The sequence below is a fragment of the Accipiter gentilis genome, chromosome 34 (genome assembly GCF_929443795.1).
Source record: "Accipiter gentilis chromosome 34, bAccGen1.1, whole genome shotgun sequence".
NCBI classification, from domain to species: domain Eukaryota; kingdom Metazoa; phylum Chordata; class Aves; order Accipitriformes; family Accipitridae; genus Astur; species Astur gentilis.
In genome coordinates, this window is record NC_064913.1 from 17,315,662 (window position 1) to 17,330,130 (window position 14,469).

The 14,469-nt window shown below is 38.3% G+C and overlaps 1 protein-coding gene and 1 long non-coding RNA gene across 6 annotated transcripts in view; one reads left to right on the forward strand and one right to left on the reverse strand.

Moving 5' to 3' along the window:
* The window catches only part of IFT56 (intraflagellar transport 56), a 53,915-nt gene extending 46,701 nt beyond the window's left edge, over positions 1-7,214 (forward strand). The window contains exons 17-19 of one of the 4 annotated variants that reach the window (XM_049792210.1): positions 364-497; positions 1,860-1,994; positions 7,148-7,214. In XM_049792210.1, coding sequence (XP_049648167.1) covers positions 364-497; positions 1,860-1,971 — 246 coding nt within the window. In that variant the 3' untranslated portion in view covers positions 1,972-1,994; positions 7,148-7,214. Of the gene's footprint in view, positions 1-363; positions 498-1,859; positions 3,648-7,147 lie in introns of those variants that run through there. The other 3 variants (XM_049792209.1, XM_049792206.1, XM_049792205.1) reach the window with 3 other exon arrangements.
* On the reverse strand, positions 7,214-12,699 carry LOC126034465 (uncharacterized). Of its 2 annotated transcripts, none has more exons than XR_007504636.1 (4): positions 12,612-12,699; positions 11,235-12,241; positions 10,195-10,301; positions 7,214-7,275 (listed from the first exon to the last, which is right to left on the reverse strand). It is a non-coding gene; the product is annotated as an uncharacterized LOC126034465 (long non-coding RNA). The 2 variants fall into 2 exon arrangements; XR_007504635.1 differs by lacking the exon at positions 12,612-12,699 and having other exon boundaries at positions 11,235-11,452; positions 12,101-12,179.
* Positions 12,700-14,469: the final 1,770 nt, after the last annotated feature.

Below are 14,469 nucleotides of genomic sequence, written 5' to 3' on the forward strand. Positions count from 1 at the left end.
ACTTTGGTATAGTCAGTACAACACTAGATAGGGCACCTCATAAAAAAGAAGTTCTGTAAGCTAGTGTTATCTATATATATGATCAAAGCAACAGTGCTGATCGTTGCCAACTAATAAAGTTCACAGCGCAGTTTGTGTATAATATGTTCAAAGTCATAGACTAGTAATGTTATAATACCACCTGTTTCCTTACATAGAACTGAAGTGTGCCTGTTTTGTGTCACTTGCTGCCTGCGGAAAAACAGGAAAATGCACATTGCTTCTATGACTTACTGCTGATTTCAGAAAACTGAGCTCAAAATGTTTAATCCCCTTCTGAAAGATGGCCATATAGTCAGGAATAATGTTTCACTTTCTGTGCAGGTGCGACAGTTTTACTATTCAGCCAAAGCGTTTGATGTTCTGGAGAGACTGGACAGTAATCCTGAATACTGGGAAGGCAAGAGAGGTGCCTGTGTGGGTGTCTTTCAAATGATCTTAGCTGGCCGAGAAGCAAAGTGAGTATTCTGTGTTGTATCTGAATTTATTTTGCTCATTTCCTATTTCCAGTTAGCTGTAAGCCAGAATCATAATCTTAGCTTTAGGACTACGTATCCTCTTCCAATTCTTTATTGACCTTTCAGAGAATAGACGCTCTGGCCCGTGGTTCCATATGCAGTGTTCAATCTGAAGTGTATCTTCCACACCAACGGTTACAGAACATACGGTGGAGAATAACTTATCAACGAATACTATGAACTGTAGGAAACGAAAATACGTCAGTCATTATACTAGGAAGAGCTAAGTTATAAATGTAGTACGTTCATGAAGTGAGGGAAAAGAACCTCATTTCATGTTGATGGCTTGAGGATGGAAAACTGTCCCATGACATTTTAAACTTCATAGAACAGAACTAAGGAAACATTTACTCAGTGCTGTGGGAAGGGCACAATTTCTCTAAACAGTGACTAGATGAGACTGTGTTTTCACTAAAATTTGCTTTCTGAAGACACTATGTCAGACAAATATACTTACTTGATGAAAGCTTAAAGGACATTATCTGTGTTACTGATAATTTTGCTGTCGGTCCACTTCACTGGATGGGAGAATGAGACAGAGTAGTGAGCCTGTATTTAAGAACTGTTCCCTCATGAACATTCTGTGGTGATACCAGATGGCCATTCTCCCCTGGCCAAAGTTGCTGTTTTGTACATGACTGGTAGGTGTGTATCTTGGCTTCTACACCTTCCTTGTATTCCCTTCTCTGCTGGCATAATCTCAATAACTACTGCACCCTTCAAGAGCCTTTTTAGCAATTACTGCAGTAGATGCAGTAAAATACACATAGCTTGCCTGTTTTTCAATATGCATACAAGTTCTTCCAGTAAAGTAGCTGGCAAACTGCAGCTTCATACTCGTTTATCCTATTGGTAATGTTCATTTCCATGTTATTTGTATTTATATGGAAGATGCTTTGACAGCATTAAGCTAGATGTTGCCATACTGAAGACTAGCAAGTAGCATTAAAGAAAAAAAAAAAAGTTTGCTTTGTTCCGGGGAACTATTTTGCAAGAGTAAGGATTTGTATATAAATACATACACGCGCACACACTAAACTCGAAACTAATTGCATTTTGCTGATTTTTTTACTTTTAAGTTCTCTCCTTGTTGCAATTATATACAAGACTCTTGTTTTGGTCTAGTTTTTTTTGTCCCCTGGGATCTCATCTACTGTGCATTTTTACCTATTCCTGCTCTGCAGATGCATGGACCTCTCTGCCTAGGAACCATGTTTTGTAAAATAGTTTGGATGTGGGTAGTTGTTTATTGTATCAGTTGGGTCTTACCCTCATTTAAACCTTCGCTTTTCACCATTGTAGAGAGACTCTACGGGAAGTACTGCATCTTCTGAAGAGCACTGGTAATTCTCAAGTAGAATACATTGTCCGCATCATGAAAAAGTGGGCCAAGGAGAACAGAGTCCCTGTTTAAGTCAGTGCCACAAAATGAACTGGGTGAGTTACTGTTGTGTGTGGATCTGTACAATGTGGGTCCTGGTTTCTCCTGTCCATTCTGGGTATCTCCTTCCTTGCAGGACTTGAGGCGATCAAGCAGGTTGAACCAGCTGAGCAACAGCATAGTGCAGTGAGATTACAAAACATTCAGCAAGTTGGGTTTTTTTTATTAAAGCTTTATTGGTACTTTTTCTGTTGCACCACTCTCTATTCCTCATTCAAAGTTTCAGGTTTTTAGTAGTAATTCTAACCATCTACAAGTCAAAAGTGCTCCTCAGATGTTGCCCAGATTTCTCCACATGAGTTACTGGGCTGCTTTGTGGGTTTTTTTCCAGCAAGCCTTCTGGCCTGTGGAGAAGAATCATTTGTGAAATGACTGAGACAAATCTACTTTAGTAAGTGATGGAATGTTGCAAGTAGAGAGGATGAACGTGACAACCAAAAGCCAGTGCTAGGGTATCAGGTAATACATAGAGACTTCTATATATTACCTGTCTGGGGTAAAATACAAACTGTATTCTGAGCACTGTCCTTTTCTGGATAAATCTCAATAATTAATAGCTTCATTTCTTATTTTTTGTCTAGAAGTATTGCTTTCTCTCTTACCATCTTTTTCAGACCATGGAGATTTGACCGACTGTATTGTTCAATCTTGCTTTGAGGGTTGACACTCAAAACATTTATTCATGTTAATATAATTCATGCGACTAACCCATTTAGTTAGCAGTCTGATGGATAAAAGAACTGGGTGTTTTGAATCATTTTCTTCATCATTTACCACCCTCATTAGCAATATATTTATTATACTTTTGGATTCATTATACTTTCCTGGGCTTTTTTTAAGGAGAACAGTTTAGGGAGTACATAATTCTAAAAGAAGGCAACAGTTGTAACATAGAAATGTAGTATATGTTTTGTAGTGAAAAACATTTGCATATTATTTGTAAAAGGAAAATTTATGTTTTGTAAATTTTTAAAGTACTTATGAAGGGTTTTTTTATCTTTTGGGGGAAACTCAGAATACTGTATTCTCTACTGTCTGTGCTTTGATTAAAGCTCTTAATTGAATCTACAGTTGAATGTTTTGTTGGTCTGTGTTGCTTCATACTGCAGAAGTTGAAATAGTGTGTTCATTTTGTTGTGGAAGAGGGCAGATTTGTGACTGGTCATTAAATGCATGTTCAGTAATCAGTCGAAGGCAAACCAATGGCCTTGGTCCTGATTTTATGGTAGTTTGCTGAAAATAAGGAGGCTGGGTACATGTGGATCATACAAACTTTTCTGTCATTTAACTTGTCAGTGTTTTCACTGCTTTGAGCAAAAACTGTGGGTATCATCATCCAGGTATCGAGAAATACATTGATAGTTGTGGTTACTTGCATTTACATGCATTTACGTCTAGAAAAGTGATCCATCATACTAGCAACAATATTACACCCTTTCAGCAGGGACAGGGGCAACTTTACACTCTCAAAAGAGATGTGAAGGTAGCAGTATTTTCACTGAAAGCAGTTACAAAACACATTTTACTTCTAAAAGGCATTTTTCTTTTCCCTCCTAGTTTAATTAACTTGGAAACAGATCGGGAACACAATTATGAGTCTTGGTACAAAGCTTGAAAAAGTCATGTTGGTGGCTTTGTAGCAGATGTTAAATGCATCTAATTACTCCCTTTATTGCAGCTTAACCTGCAGGAGAGCTGAAGAGCATCCAAATCCATTGCAGACCATTTTACATGTTGGTTGAATCTTCTGAAATAAGCGTGATGGCATTGCAGCATAAGGGCTTGGGGACTAATTTTAAATTCTCTGTCCGTGACCAGTGAAGAAGTTTTTGAAAACCTCACCTTTATTCACTATAGTCATAAAGTCCTATTTGATGTGCTAAATAATGTGGGTTTTAGCACAGTGCATTTTATTGACTGGTAATAAAGCGTTTGTTATTTAAGACATAAAGAACAGGGGACTGCAGGGCTTTGCCTTGAGCAGTGATGAAATAAAAGATATATTACATGTTGTCCTAGCATTTAAGGTCTTGGTAATGGAACAGATATGTAGGTACTATTAAAATGCAGAACCAGAGAAGTGCTGAAATATTGGTGTTCATTTTACCCTAGAAATACATTCTAAGAACATTCTCCACTGTTTAATCTGAGATCATATTCAAAGAACAGACGTGTGGATAGAGGTTGCCTTAGCTGATACAGAAAGGGAAGTTTAAATAAAGAATTTCGAAAGCTGTTTCTCAGGTAGAGTTAACAAAATTTTATCCCTGCCCATTTCTGTATTTCCCTGAACTGTGGAAATTTAAGGTATCAAGGTACTCTAAATAGGACAGCTAGGAGTGAAGGTACATGTGGAGAAAAACAACAACAAAAGTGGCCTATACAGAACAAGCTGGCAGTGAAGAACGCATGTGCAGAGTCAGGGAAACAGGTAAGTTTATTGGGTTGGGAGTAAGTGAATATAAAGTTGAAACAGTGGCATTTCAGATAATGTAGTAGAAGAGAGACTGAGGCAGAAAGAAATTGCTGCATCATTAGAATTTCAAGGAAGAGTACAGAAAATACAGTTATTTCTTATACTCTGGTTGTGGAAAATAAGCTATAGAGAATGCACAGAAGGTACTGTGCTAGGAATCATACCATTAATAGTGACCAGCAGAGAAAGCCGAACCTGAAACAGCATGTAGCTGCTTTTAGTTGGGCGCTGGCCCATTCCTGGCAGATAAGAAAGATGACCTTTAATTAAACTGAGTAATACCTGAACAACATTTATGCCAATAACATCTAAGTGAATTACACTGCAGAGGACGACATCTATCCTGTCTGTTGCTGCAAGTGAGTTCCAGGATAACGCCTGCTTTGGCCAGCATCAGAACCGATCCAATATAGCAGCAACCCTCTTGGATTAATTCTGGAGTCCAGCATATAACTTCTAAGTGTAGTAACAGCTGGAGCCAAGTAACATACTAAACTGGAGGTGGCAAGTTCATTGTGAAGGAAAAGTCACATCATGTTCCAACTCTGTGGACTGTAGTAGGCGTTTAGGTAGATGTGGTTCCCTCAGCTTGAAGATTCCTCATTGATCTTCGTAAGAAAGTTGTCTAAAGTTGAATAAGGAATTTGGCCATTAGCTAGTAAGACACAAGATAAACAATTACATATATAGCTGTTGCTTCATGTAGCTTCACTATATGGGAGCTGTACATACATTGAGGAATGCACCTGCTCTTTGCTCATTGGTTTACTCCTTAACCAAATTTTCCCTGTATGATCTCTAGAAGTAATTTCCAGTCACTCTTTCTTGAGTTTCGTTTCCAGCCTTCCCTCTCCTCATTTCATCTAATCATATGATGACTAATTGCATGAAAGTGCCACCAGTAACCATTGAAATCAAGTCCTTAATCAACTACTAGATAATATGGCCTGACCCTACATAGTGCAAAATGGTAGATCTCATCGGCTCATCTGTGTGATGAGTCCTATAACTAACTTGAATTTCCATAAAAATATCTGCCAGAAGAACTTGAGGGTCTTAATTTGAAGATGGATAATGAAAAATCCATAGTTTCACTTTGCAGTTTATTCAAATGGCTAAATCGCTTTTGCTCTTTTAGGAATTGTACCTTATTTCTAAATCCAGTTTGTTTGGCCTTGTTTTCTAATATTTGATTCTTCCAATGTTCATCTTTACTGTTAGTCACTAAAGCCTAGCATTCTTTGTTTTGGTTTGGTTTTTTTGGTGTTTTTTTTTTTTTTTTCTTCATCTTTAGGTATGCATAAACTGCAAGCAAGTCACCTCTATCTGTATGAAAGACAGCATCCCTTGTAAGGATATTTTTCAGGCTGGAAAGCTGGCCATCAGTTTGTCAACAGAGTTTTTTAAAAAACATGGCCATGTAGCACTGCGCATAATTTATCACTGTATTTGGCATTAGAATATGGTCCTCCATACTGTGGCTTACTATTCTCCTACATGTATACTCAAAGACTACATTCACCCTTTCTGCCGTATTATTACAGGCGGAACTTGCATTAAATTGCTTCTCGACCATGATGTGACTGACATCTAGAGTTTTTCCAGATTTTCCAGGATACAGTCTAGCCTTCGGAGGAGACAGCCTACCTTTAGCTCTACAACAAATACATATTTTGTTCAAATGGGCTCAGTTTTCTGGCCTATGCAGATCACTCTGTACAACTACCTTATCCTCACTAATTACTAGTCTGTTTCTCTGCAGCCTTTTCTTAGTGCTGTTGTACATCTATGTCTGGATCATTAAAGGATATGTTGGATCCTCCGTCCTTCTAGGACCCTACTAAAGGAAACCCCCAAAACATTCTATTAATAATGACTGATGGCTACTTTTCATCATTTGTCAATCTCAGCTTATTTAACATGTACCTTATGGATACTGTAGTACACTATTCTTTTAAATCAGGTATATGACATTTGACATGTATGTATTGTGTTTGTATAACTGCAATATTGTTGTATTCAGCTACACTTGTAAAAGATTGGTGTCATGGGAGCTAATACTTCCCATTCATTCTTTATTAGATGAAGCTTACAGCATCCCAGAAAGATTGATGGAGCCCAGTTGTTCAAGGCTGCTTGCAGAATTTGAAACTTTTTTCTTTGCCCTGTAATCACGTTTAGAAGTCACACACCAAAAGCTTACTTTTGACTTTGTAGAGTTTAAACTTTCATTTGGAACAAATAAAACAGGCATTTCACATCTCTGGGCAAGGGACAGTTCCTAAATTCCTTTTAGGTCTTGCTTAATTGACGAATTACACTAGCATCTATTGATAGATTTAAAAATAAAAATCTGTATTTAGTAAGAGCTGTGACTTTTGAGAAGACAACTTCTGTTTCAGTTCATGTTTATACATGGTGTTGTGCTTAATTGCTCCACATTATATTACTTTTAGTAATTCTTTAAGAGAATTTAATATAATGAATGCAGTAAAATAAGTAATGGTCTTTTAAAAATCTTTTTACAACTAGGTCCTCAAGAACCTGGGAGTTATTTTGACAGGAAATATGCTATGGGATAGTTTGTAGCAGTTCTCAGATACAGCTAAATATAACTGAAAAGTGGGATACTACCTATGCTATTGTCTCTGACTTGCACTGTCATGGACCTAGGACCTGCATTGCTTTTTTGGAGTCTTCACACCACACTTTAAGCTGGCCTGTAACTAGGGAAGAGTGGTGAGCCGCAGACTCCACCATCTGTTCCTTGAACACTGTAAGCAACTTCCATGTGGTCAGTTCTGTGAAAAAACCACACACAACAATGCAGAATTATATAATATACAATAACATATTTTAAGAATACATATAATAATGTTGAGATGGTTTATGTCACGTAGAAAAGAACCATGCTTCAATTCTAACAGTTACATTGCGCATTCTAACAGCTACAATTTTCTTTGATTTTGTCCTTCTTAATCATGATGGGAGCGTTATGCCCCTCTACTCTAAAGCTCCTGGTAACCTTTTTCTTGCCTCGCATCAGTGGGTGAGGCTGTTATGTGGGTAGCCCTTATGCAACAAAACACAATGTCTTACTCTGCAGAGCTGGTGAATTAATTTGTATCACATGAAGTAAATGTATCTTGAATATCAGTCCACGTATGATAGCTGTGTCGAAGAAAACTTTAGGAAAATTAAATTACAAAACCTGATAAAACAGGTCTTAAACTGCCTGGTATATTCCCAATGCCAATGATTATCATAATATTGCTATTCTACAAGTTCAGTCTTACTTTTGTCCGACTTATTCATGATGCCACATTTGCTGAACTTAATAGTCACTGAACAAACTGGGAAGCTATTTACTTATATAAAACAATGGTGGTTTTGCCCATCATTTAAAGGCAGAAGAGCTATTTTCAGGCCACACCAAAGTAATTTGAGGCAAGCTTTACAAGACTTCCACCTCAGTTTAGCTAGTTATTACCAAGCAGGTTCTATTGCTGTGTCCACTTTTCATTTCTTCCCTACCGAGTGTTTTCCTTCCCATTGATCCACTAACATTGTTATCTATTAATATGTATAATATGATTGAAATAACCAGGAAGCTGCTAAAGTCCTGTGTACAGCCCCCATCAGTTAATATTTAAAATAGGAAAACAGTAACTAGACATGCTTTAGGGTTTAGGAATGAACTGTTAGACAATGGGGCTTTATGTTTATGTCAGAAAAGGTAATGGATTGTGGTCTGATCAACAAACCTTGAAGAACTGCTTGGAACTGCCAAGATGAGGGAAGAAGTAGGTAAAAGGTAATTCCTACAGCAGGAAGTCATGACCACCGACTCACTGACCACCTACTCAAATGATACCACCTACTCAGAAGACAATGAAGGAAGAAGACAGTCTGTGTTCTAATTTATGTGAGGGGCAAAGAAGAAAGAACCAATCATTAAGGTAAGTGACAATGAATATATATTAGTTAAGTGTATAATTATGAGGATTTTTGAGACAAAGGGGGTGCTGTCTTGAGACAGACACCCATTCAATGTGCATCAATGAAATGAGTTTGAAAATACTTTGACTCTGTGTGTTATTGATTGCACACCAGGTAAACGAATGCAGACAACAATGTGACTGCCCTTTCAGGACCACCACAAAGTACTGCCAAAGTAGTGCTGTTCTCCACATCTCTCTTCTTCCCCTTGCTCCACCTCTGCTCATTACTTGCTTCCCTCTGCTTCACAGGCATTCGAGGCAAGATTTGTTTAGATTTGTAAAATATGCCAAGTCCTGTGGAGGACTAGAAATCAGCACAACACTAAGAAGTAACTCAGTCTCTTCAAATGGTGAGGAAGTATTCAGATAAGTACACAATAGAAGTTAAATCTGACTGTACAACTACTTATCAATGTACGGGGGAATTCTTGTAAGGCCAGGAAAATTACATTTGAAATAGAGCCGTCATACAGAAAATGTAGCTTGTTTTCACAAGCTTTTCTGCTGTGTAGCATCCACTCTATTCTTAAAATCATCACTGCTATTGCTGCTATTCTACACTTGTTTTAATATGCTCAAAAATCTTTTAATTTATGTCTTCTCAAAATACAACTTGAGGTGGTAAGAAAACAGAGTTTAATAAAATTCCATTTGTCTGTTTAAATTATTAATGTATGGAAAATAGTTTTTCATAAGTAATTTTTCAGATGCTATTTTTAATGCTGTGGCAAACTCAAAAGCAGCTTTGTGTTGAATCTGCAAGCTCGGTATGTACTTAATTCTTGGTGATGAATATGTGCTTTGCTTTTTGAAGGCAATTTGGCTTGGAAATCTTGGAAGTATGAAAATGCTGAACTGCACATGCAAAGTACACTTCTGACTATTCTGATCGTAAGCTTGTATGAATGTTAAAAATGTAGTAATTTGTTTACGCAATCACCCTCAGCTGTCTGTGATAATGTGCACTTATTTAGATGTAGAACTTTTATATAAGTAAAAGCAGTTTCCAAACTGCTGAGAGGCATTGAAAAAAAATGGTTAGGAAATTGGAGTTTTTGTAAGATCAGTCTGAAAGTCAAAGGAAGAACTAGAGAAAAAAATAAGAAAATTTCTCCAAGGTCACAGCCAAATATTATATGTCTTTATGATTCCTAGAAGGTTGCTTTGCAATTTACATCTGTATTATAGGTAATTCTCCTTTTTGGGAAGGTGAACATTGCTTGACAGTTGTTTCCCAGAGAGTAACTATACTAATTTTTAATATATAACAGTATTTAATAAATATATTTATGATAATTATGAAAATATTTGCATTTCACTAAACCCCAGAAAACATCAGAGTGGCATGTGACCCGGGCTAGTCTGGCCTGCAGTCTGACTGGCTCCGTTTTCATGGGCACTAAGAGTGTTTGTCTTGTCCTAGGTCAGCGCTCACAAGAGAAACCAATGCTCAGCAAGAGCAAATCTATGGCACATTAGCTTTTGTATTGCTGAGAATTACTTCCAGACCCTTCTACCTCATTAAACAGCATTACTACTGCTTTTAGTGTAGAAATTGCCATTCAAGCTGAGAATTCCCTACACGGCCAATCCTTCTTATGCCTGTTACAGGTGGGTGGGGTAGCTATTTGAAATTGTGACTCATATATTCTTGTGTGGTTTTAATTACTATTGGAAGAATAAAACCAGCAGACAACAATACAGAGATAAGACAATAACCTGACTCCAGAGTTTCAGACAGGCTGGTAATCTTCGGCTGCCTCCGGGGGTGCTGGCCTGATGGAACAGGCTTTTCATCGGAGATAAGCAACCCATGCTGCAAGTAGCTTTAAAGAAATGGTGCAAATGAGGAAAAAAGTAAGGGATAAGTCCCCAGAGCACATAATCCCTCTCAATCTCTGTAAATATCTAGGTGTTTTTACACTGTCAAATAAGCAGGTGTGAATCATAAAGAGCTACCATTAAGGCAATCTATTCTTTCAAAAGGCAGCTCCTCTTCAGTTTTAAACTCAGATTAAGTACGGTTTAAGTGACATTGCTAATCACAGTCAACACACGACAGCAGATGCTCCTCGGTTTAAGTTTCTTCACCACTTTGTTGGATTCCGCTCCCTTTTTATACTCCTCTACAAAATCTCTTTTGTGTTTATTTCTGATGTACCCCTTCTTGCTATTATTTACATCTAGAAGAAAATTCCAGGATTTAAACTAAAAGATTGTTTTATCTTTGGTAATTTGGTGGGTTTAATTTTCTTGTGACCACTTAAAAGGTATATAATTTTTTTTGTCTCTATTTCTTCCTCCTTCTTAGAAAAGTAAAGGTTAAACCTGCAAGGAGGAATTTCCCAGTGATTTTTAGACCTCAAACTAATCTTCACTGCTCGGCAGAGAAAGCCTTTCAGATGCTGACATTCGCAAATTAATTTCAGTTAAGACACGGAGTCCACACGCCACTTCACCTAGAATCATCACTACTGGAGAAGTTTACAGCTTCTTTGTCAGCCTCGACTGAGTTCACCCTTAACATTAGGAAAGCTTAAGGACAAAAGTTGCATGTTTGCTCCAGCAAGAAATCTTGACACTGGAAGCAGAAGCAATTATTAACAGTTAAGTAAAAAATAAGATGTAAGTAGAAAAGTGTTGTTACCTTGTTAGTTACAATTGACTTTGCTACTGTTATCTGAGGGAATAAATTACCCAGGTTCTGCTTGGTAAATGCACCAGTTTAAGAGCTGATGTTTAATGTCTTAATATCTTACCTTCTCTCCAGGATTGAAAGCTGTTCCCAACAGCAGCTGCTTCATGCAGCTTGCTTTTCCTTGGCCAAGATGCAGATCTTTCCATTTTCTCTCATCCCTTTTTCTTCCAAACCTTCCATTCCATGTAAACTCAGCACTTGAGGCTTTGAATTTTCTGTGAGGTTCCTTTATGTTAACAATCTTATTCCATTTATTAGCTTAAAGAATGTTACAGTGTTCTGTAGAGCATAAAAATCACCAGTCATACAGAAGTTGTGTCAGTTTTGAAGTTCTCATTGAGAAATTGCAGGTGAACAGCACAGATGATACATAACACCCCCACCTTTGGTTGAGGAACTCACACTGCCATGACATACTGTAAATCCCCTTACTTTTCCAGCATGAAGACTTGCCCTGGTTTCTAGCTTATTTTTAATGTGAGATAAAAGCCAACATTCTGTTTTCATCAGCTACCTACCAGATACCTAGTAGTGCCATTTATGCCATCCTGGCACACAACACAGTATTGGAAGACCATTCCTCATTTCAAGAAGTCAACAAAAGATACATCTAAATCTACTTCTAAGGTAAAACATCTTCCCAGCTACAGAAGCAGCAACTTACCTTTTGCATAAAAAATGCTGCTAGTCTTAAAACTTCCTATTGTCATTGAAACCTTGAACTTTTGATCAGGTTTGTTCAAAGCTTTTCTTGAAAGGAGTCCAGTGTCTCATAGGCTCAAACTTTCATTATCCAAGAAGTAAGGTTTGGCCAGTTCAGAGAGAGCAATATACCAATGTATGGGATAAAGTTCACACTCATGGCTCCTCTGCCTTGAAATTTTCACAAATGAGTATTACTGCCTTGGTAAAGTATATCCTAATTACCTGAAGCTAATGTACTCTTTCTAGTCCCAACATCTGGCATTTCTCTGCCTGCTTACAGTCCTTCTGAACCACTGTTTACTTCACTGAATAGAGTACTTTGGATGTGGCAGAGCAGCTGGTAATAACTCCAAGTACATGTGCCTGAGGAGAGAAAGCTAGAGGTATATACTGCAGGAAACAGTATTTTTAATTAAAAGGGTAAAAAAAAAGAAAAAAAGAAAAAAAAAAGATGAGGGTGAAGGATCCTGTAATAAAAGAAATTAGTTTTCCAAATACTTTGCAGGGCATTGGTGCTTGGTTTTGGAAAGAGAGGGGGTTTTTAATTCCTTGACTCTGGATCTAGCAGGAAGTGACCTAGTAAAACTGCACAAGGGGAGACAAGTTCAAAAAAACCCACACTTGAACCCAAGAGAGCCTCATTAAATAGAACACCAGCAATGCCAGCGTGGCTGCAGTGGATTCTTGTGATGCTGCAGCAGTGCTAGTGAAAGCTACACGAACACCATCCTACCTGCAGCTGTATCATCTCCTGACATAGCAATGAATGTTGCAGCTGCAGCAGTTTCAGCAAAAGGACCAGGAGGATCAACAAGATGCCTGGTTGGACCTTAAGAAACCAAGACACCAGGAGGATATAGTGAAGAAGCAACCCATGGAAAATGAGGATAATCTCACAAAAAAACAAAGCCCAAATCTGGCAGAAGTATCTCGGAGACATTTGCGTGGCTGAGATCTGACTGGCACAAGCATGAGCTGGCTACCAATGTAGCTCCTGCCTCAGTGTAGGTCCCAGTGCTCACCTGAAGCAAAGCAGAAGACAAACTGCCATCCCATGCCACCTAAGCTTGCATGGGGATACGTATTATTGATACAAGCAGACCACATTTTCCCCCACATTCCCATCCTAGGGCAACAGCCTCACAGTTCATGGAAGTAAAGTATTCAGCCTTTGAATCTGACAGCGAGCTTCCCGGAGATAGGCACAACTTATCGTAAGGACAGCTCTGCCTTCTGGTGGGACCCTGGGCCTGTGGCCCAGTGGAAGCTGTACAGGCAGAACAGCAGCTTCCATTAGGTCCAGGAGAGCCGCTAGCACTGCTCTGGAACGAAACCAGGTACGGCTCTGACTCTAGCGCAATGAACAACAACAGCCCAAAAGGAAGAGAGAGTGCTGGAGGTTTGTCTCCCAGACAGAGGAGCCAACCCAGGGCAGAGCAGGAGGATCCCACCTGCACCAGGGTTGAAGGCCTCTGGTGGCTTACTGGGCTGTCACTGTTGTTTTCTGTGTTTGAAACAAAGGCGGGTCAAGAAACTTCTACTCACCAATGTGGCAGTAGCACCTGTAGTTCTGGGCATCCACTTGGTATGATCTGCTCATACTGGCTTTCACCAATGAAACAAAAAGCAGCTTCAAGTTCTCCTCAAAATTACTCTCTCTCTGCCGTTGTTACATTTTTTTTTAAACTCTTAATGTACCTCTTTCAAGAGACACTTTCGTTATTAAGTGTCCTTCAGATAACATACAAAAAGAAGGAATCTGTACTCTATGTTGGACTATTTTACCATGAGAGAAAGCAAAATCATTGGCAAAACATGTCTAATTACTTATTAAAATTTTTTTTGGTATTTATTTTGTGCTCCACTGACAAGTGCAGCACATTATACTATATACAAACAATACCTGAGACAGAACTTAATGCCAAAGAACAAAACAGGTAGCAGAACAGAAAAAACAATGATGAAAAAAATACAACTCTAACTCCTCTTGAAACTATTTGATATGGCACAAGCCTGTAACTCTTCTGTTGTATTCAAAACTAAATTCCTGGAGAACTTAAGATCTAGTGGATTTGGTTTGTTTCTTGGGAGTCTTTCTGGAGTGCTTCCAGTGTCTTAGACCAAATGTAATGATAACATATTCCAGTAACTTTTATGCTTGGATCTGCTGCCAAGTTTCTTTCTGATTTAGTTCAGATACTCAGATCCAGAGCAAACTGTCTTTGGTAACTTCACTTTAAATTCAGAGATCCAGAACTACTGTTTGTCTAGTTGCATAAACAAATGTTGAGCCTCATAAAAAAAGATGTGTGCTCCAAGATGCTCAGAGGTTAGATAACATAGAAATATGAGGGTTTATTTGTCTAATTAAACTCCCAGAAGAGAGAGAGGAAGAGGGGGTATAGAAACAAACCAGCAAGTATCTACAAAAAACTTAGATGTGAAAGGTTGCTTCTACTATCAAAGTCTGAAATCTCATAACTTAGAGCAAATGGCTGCCTGAAACTATTTCCAAGAACTATTTCTGGTTTTCTCTGTAACCCTATCATGGGGCAGATGAGTTATTCCTATCCAGCTTATTTTTTTCCTAC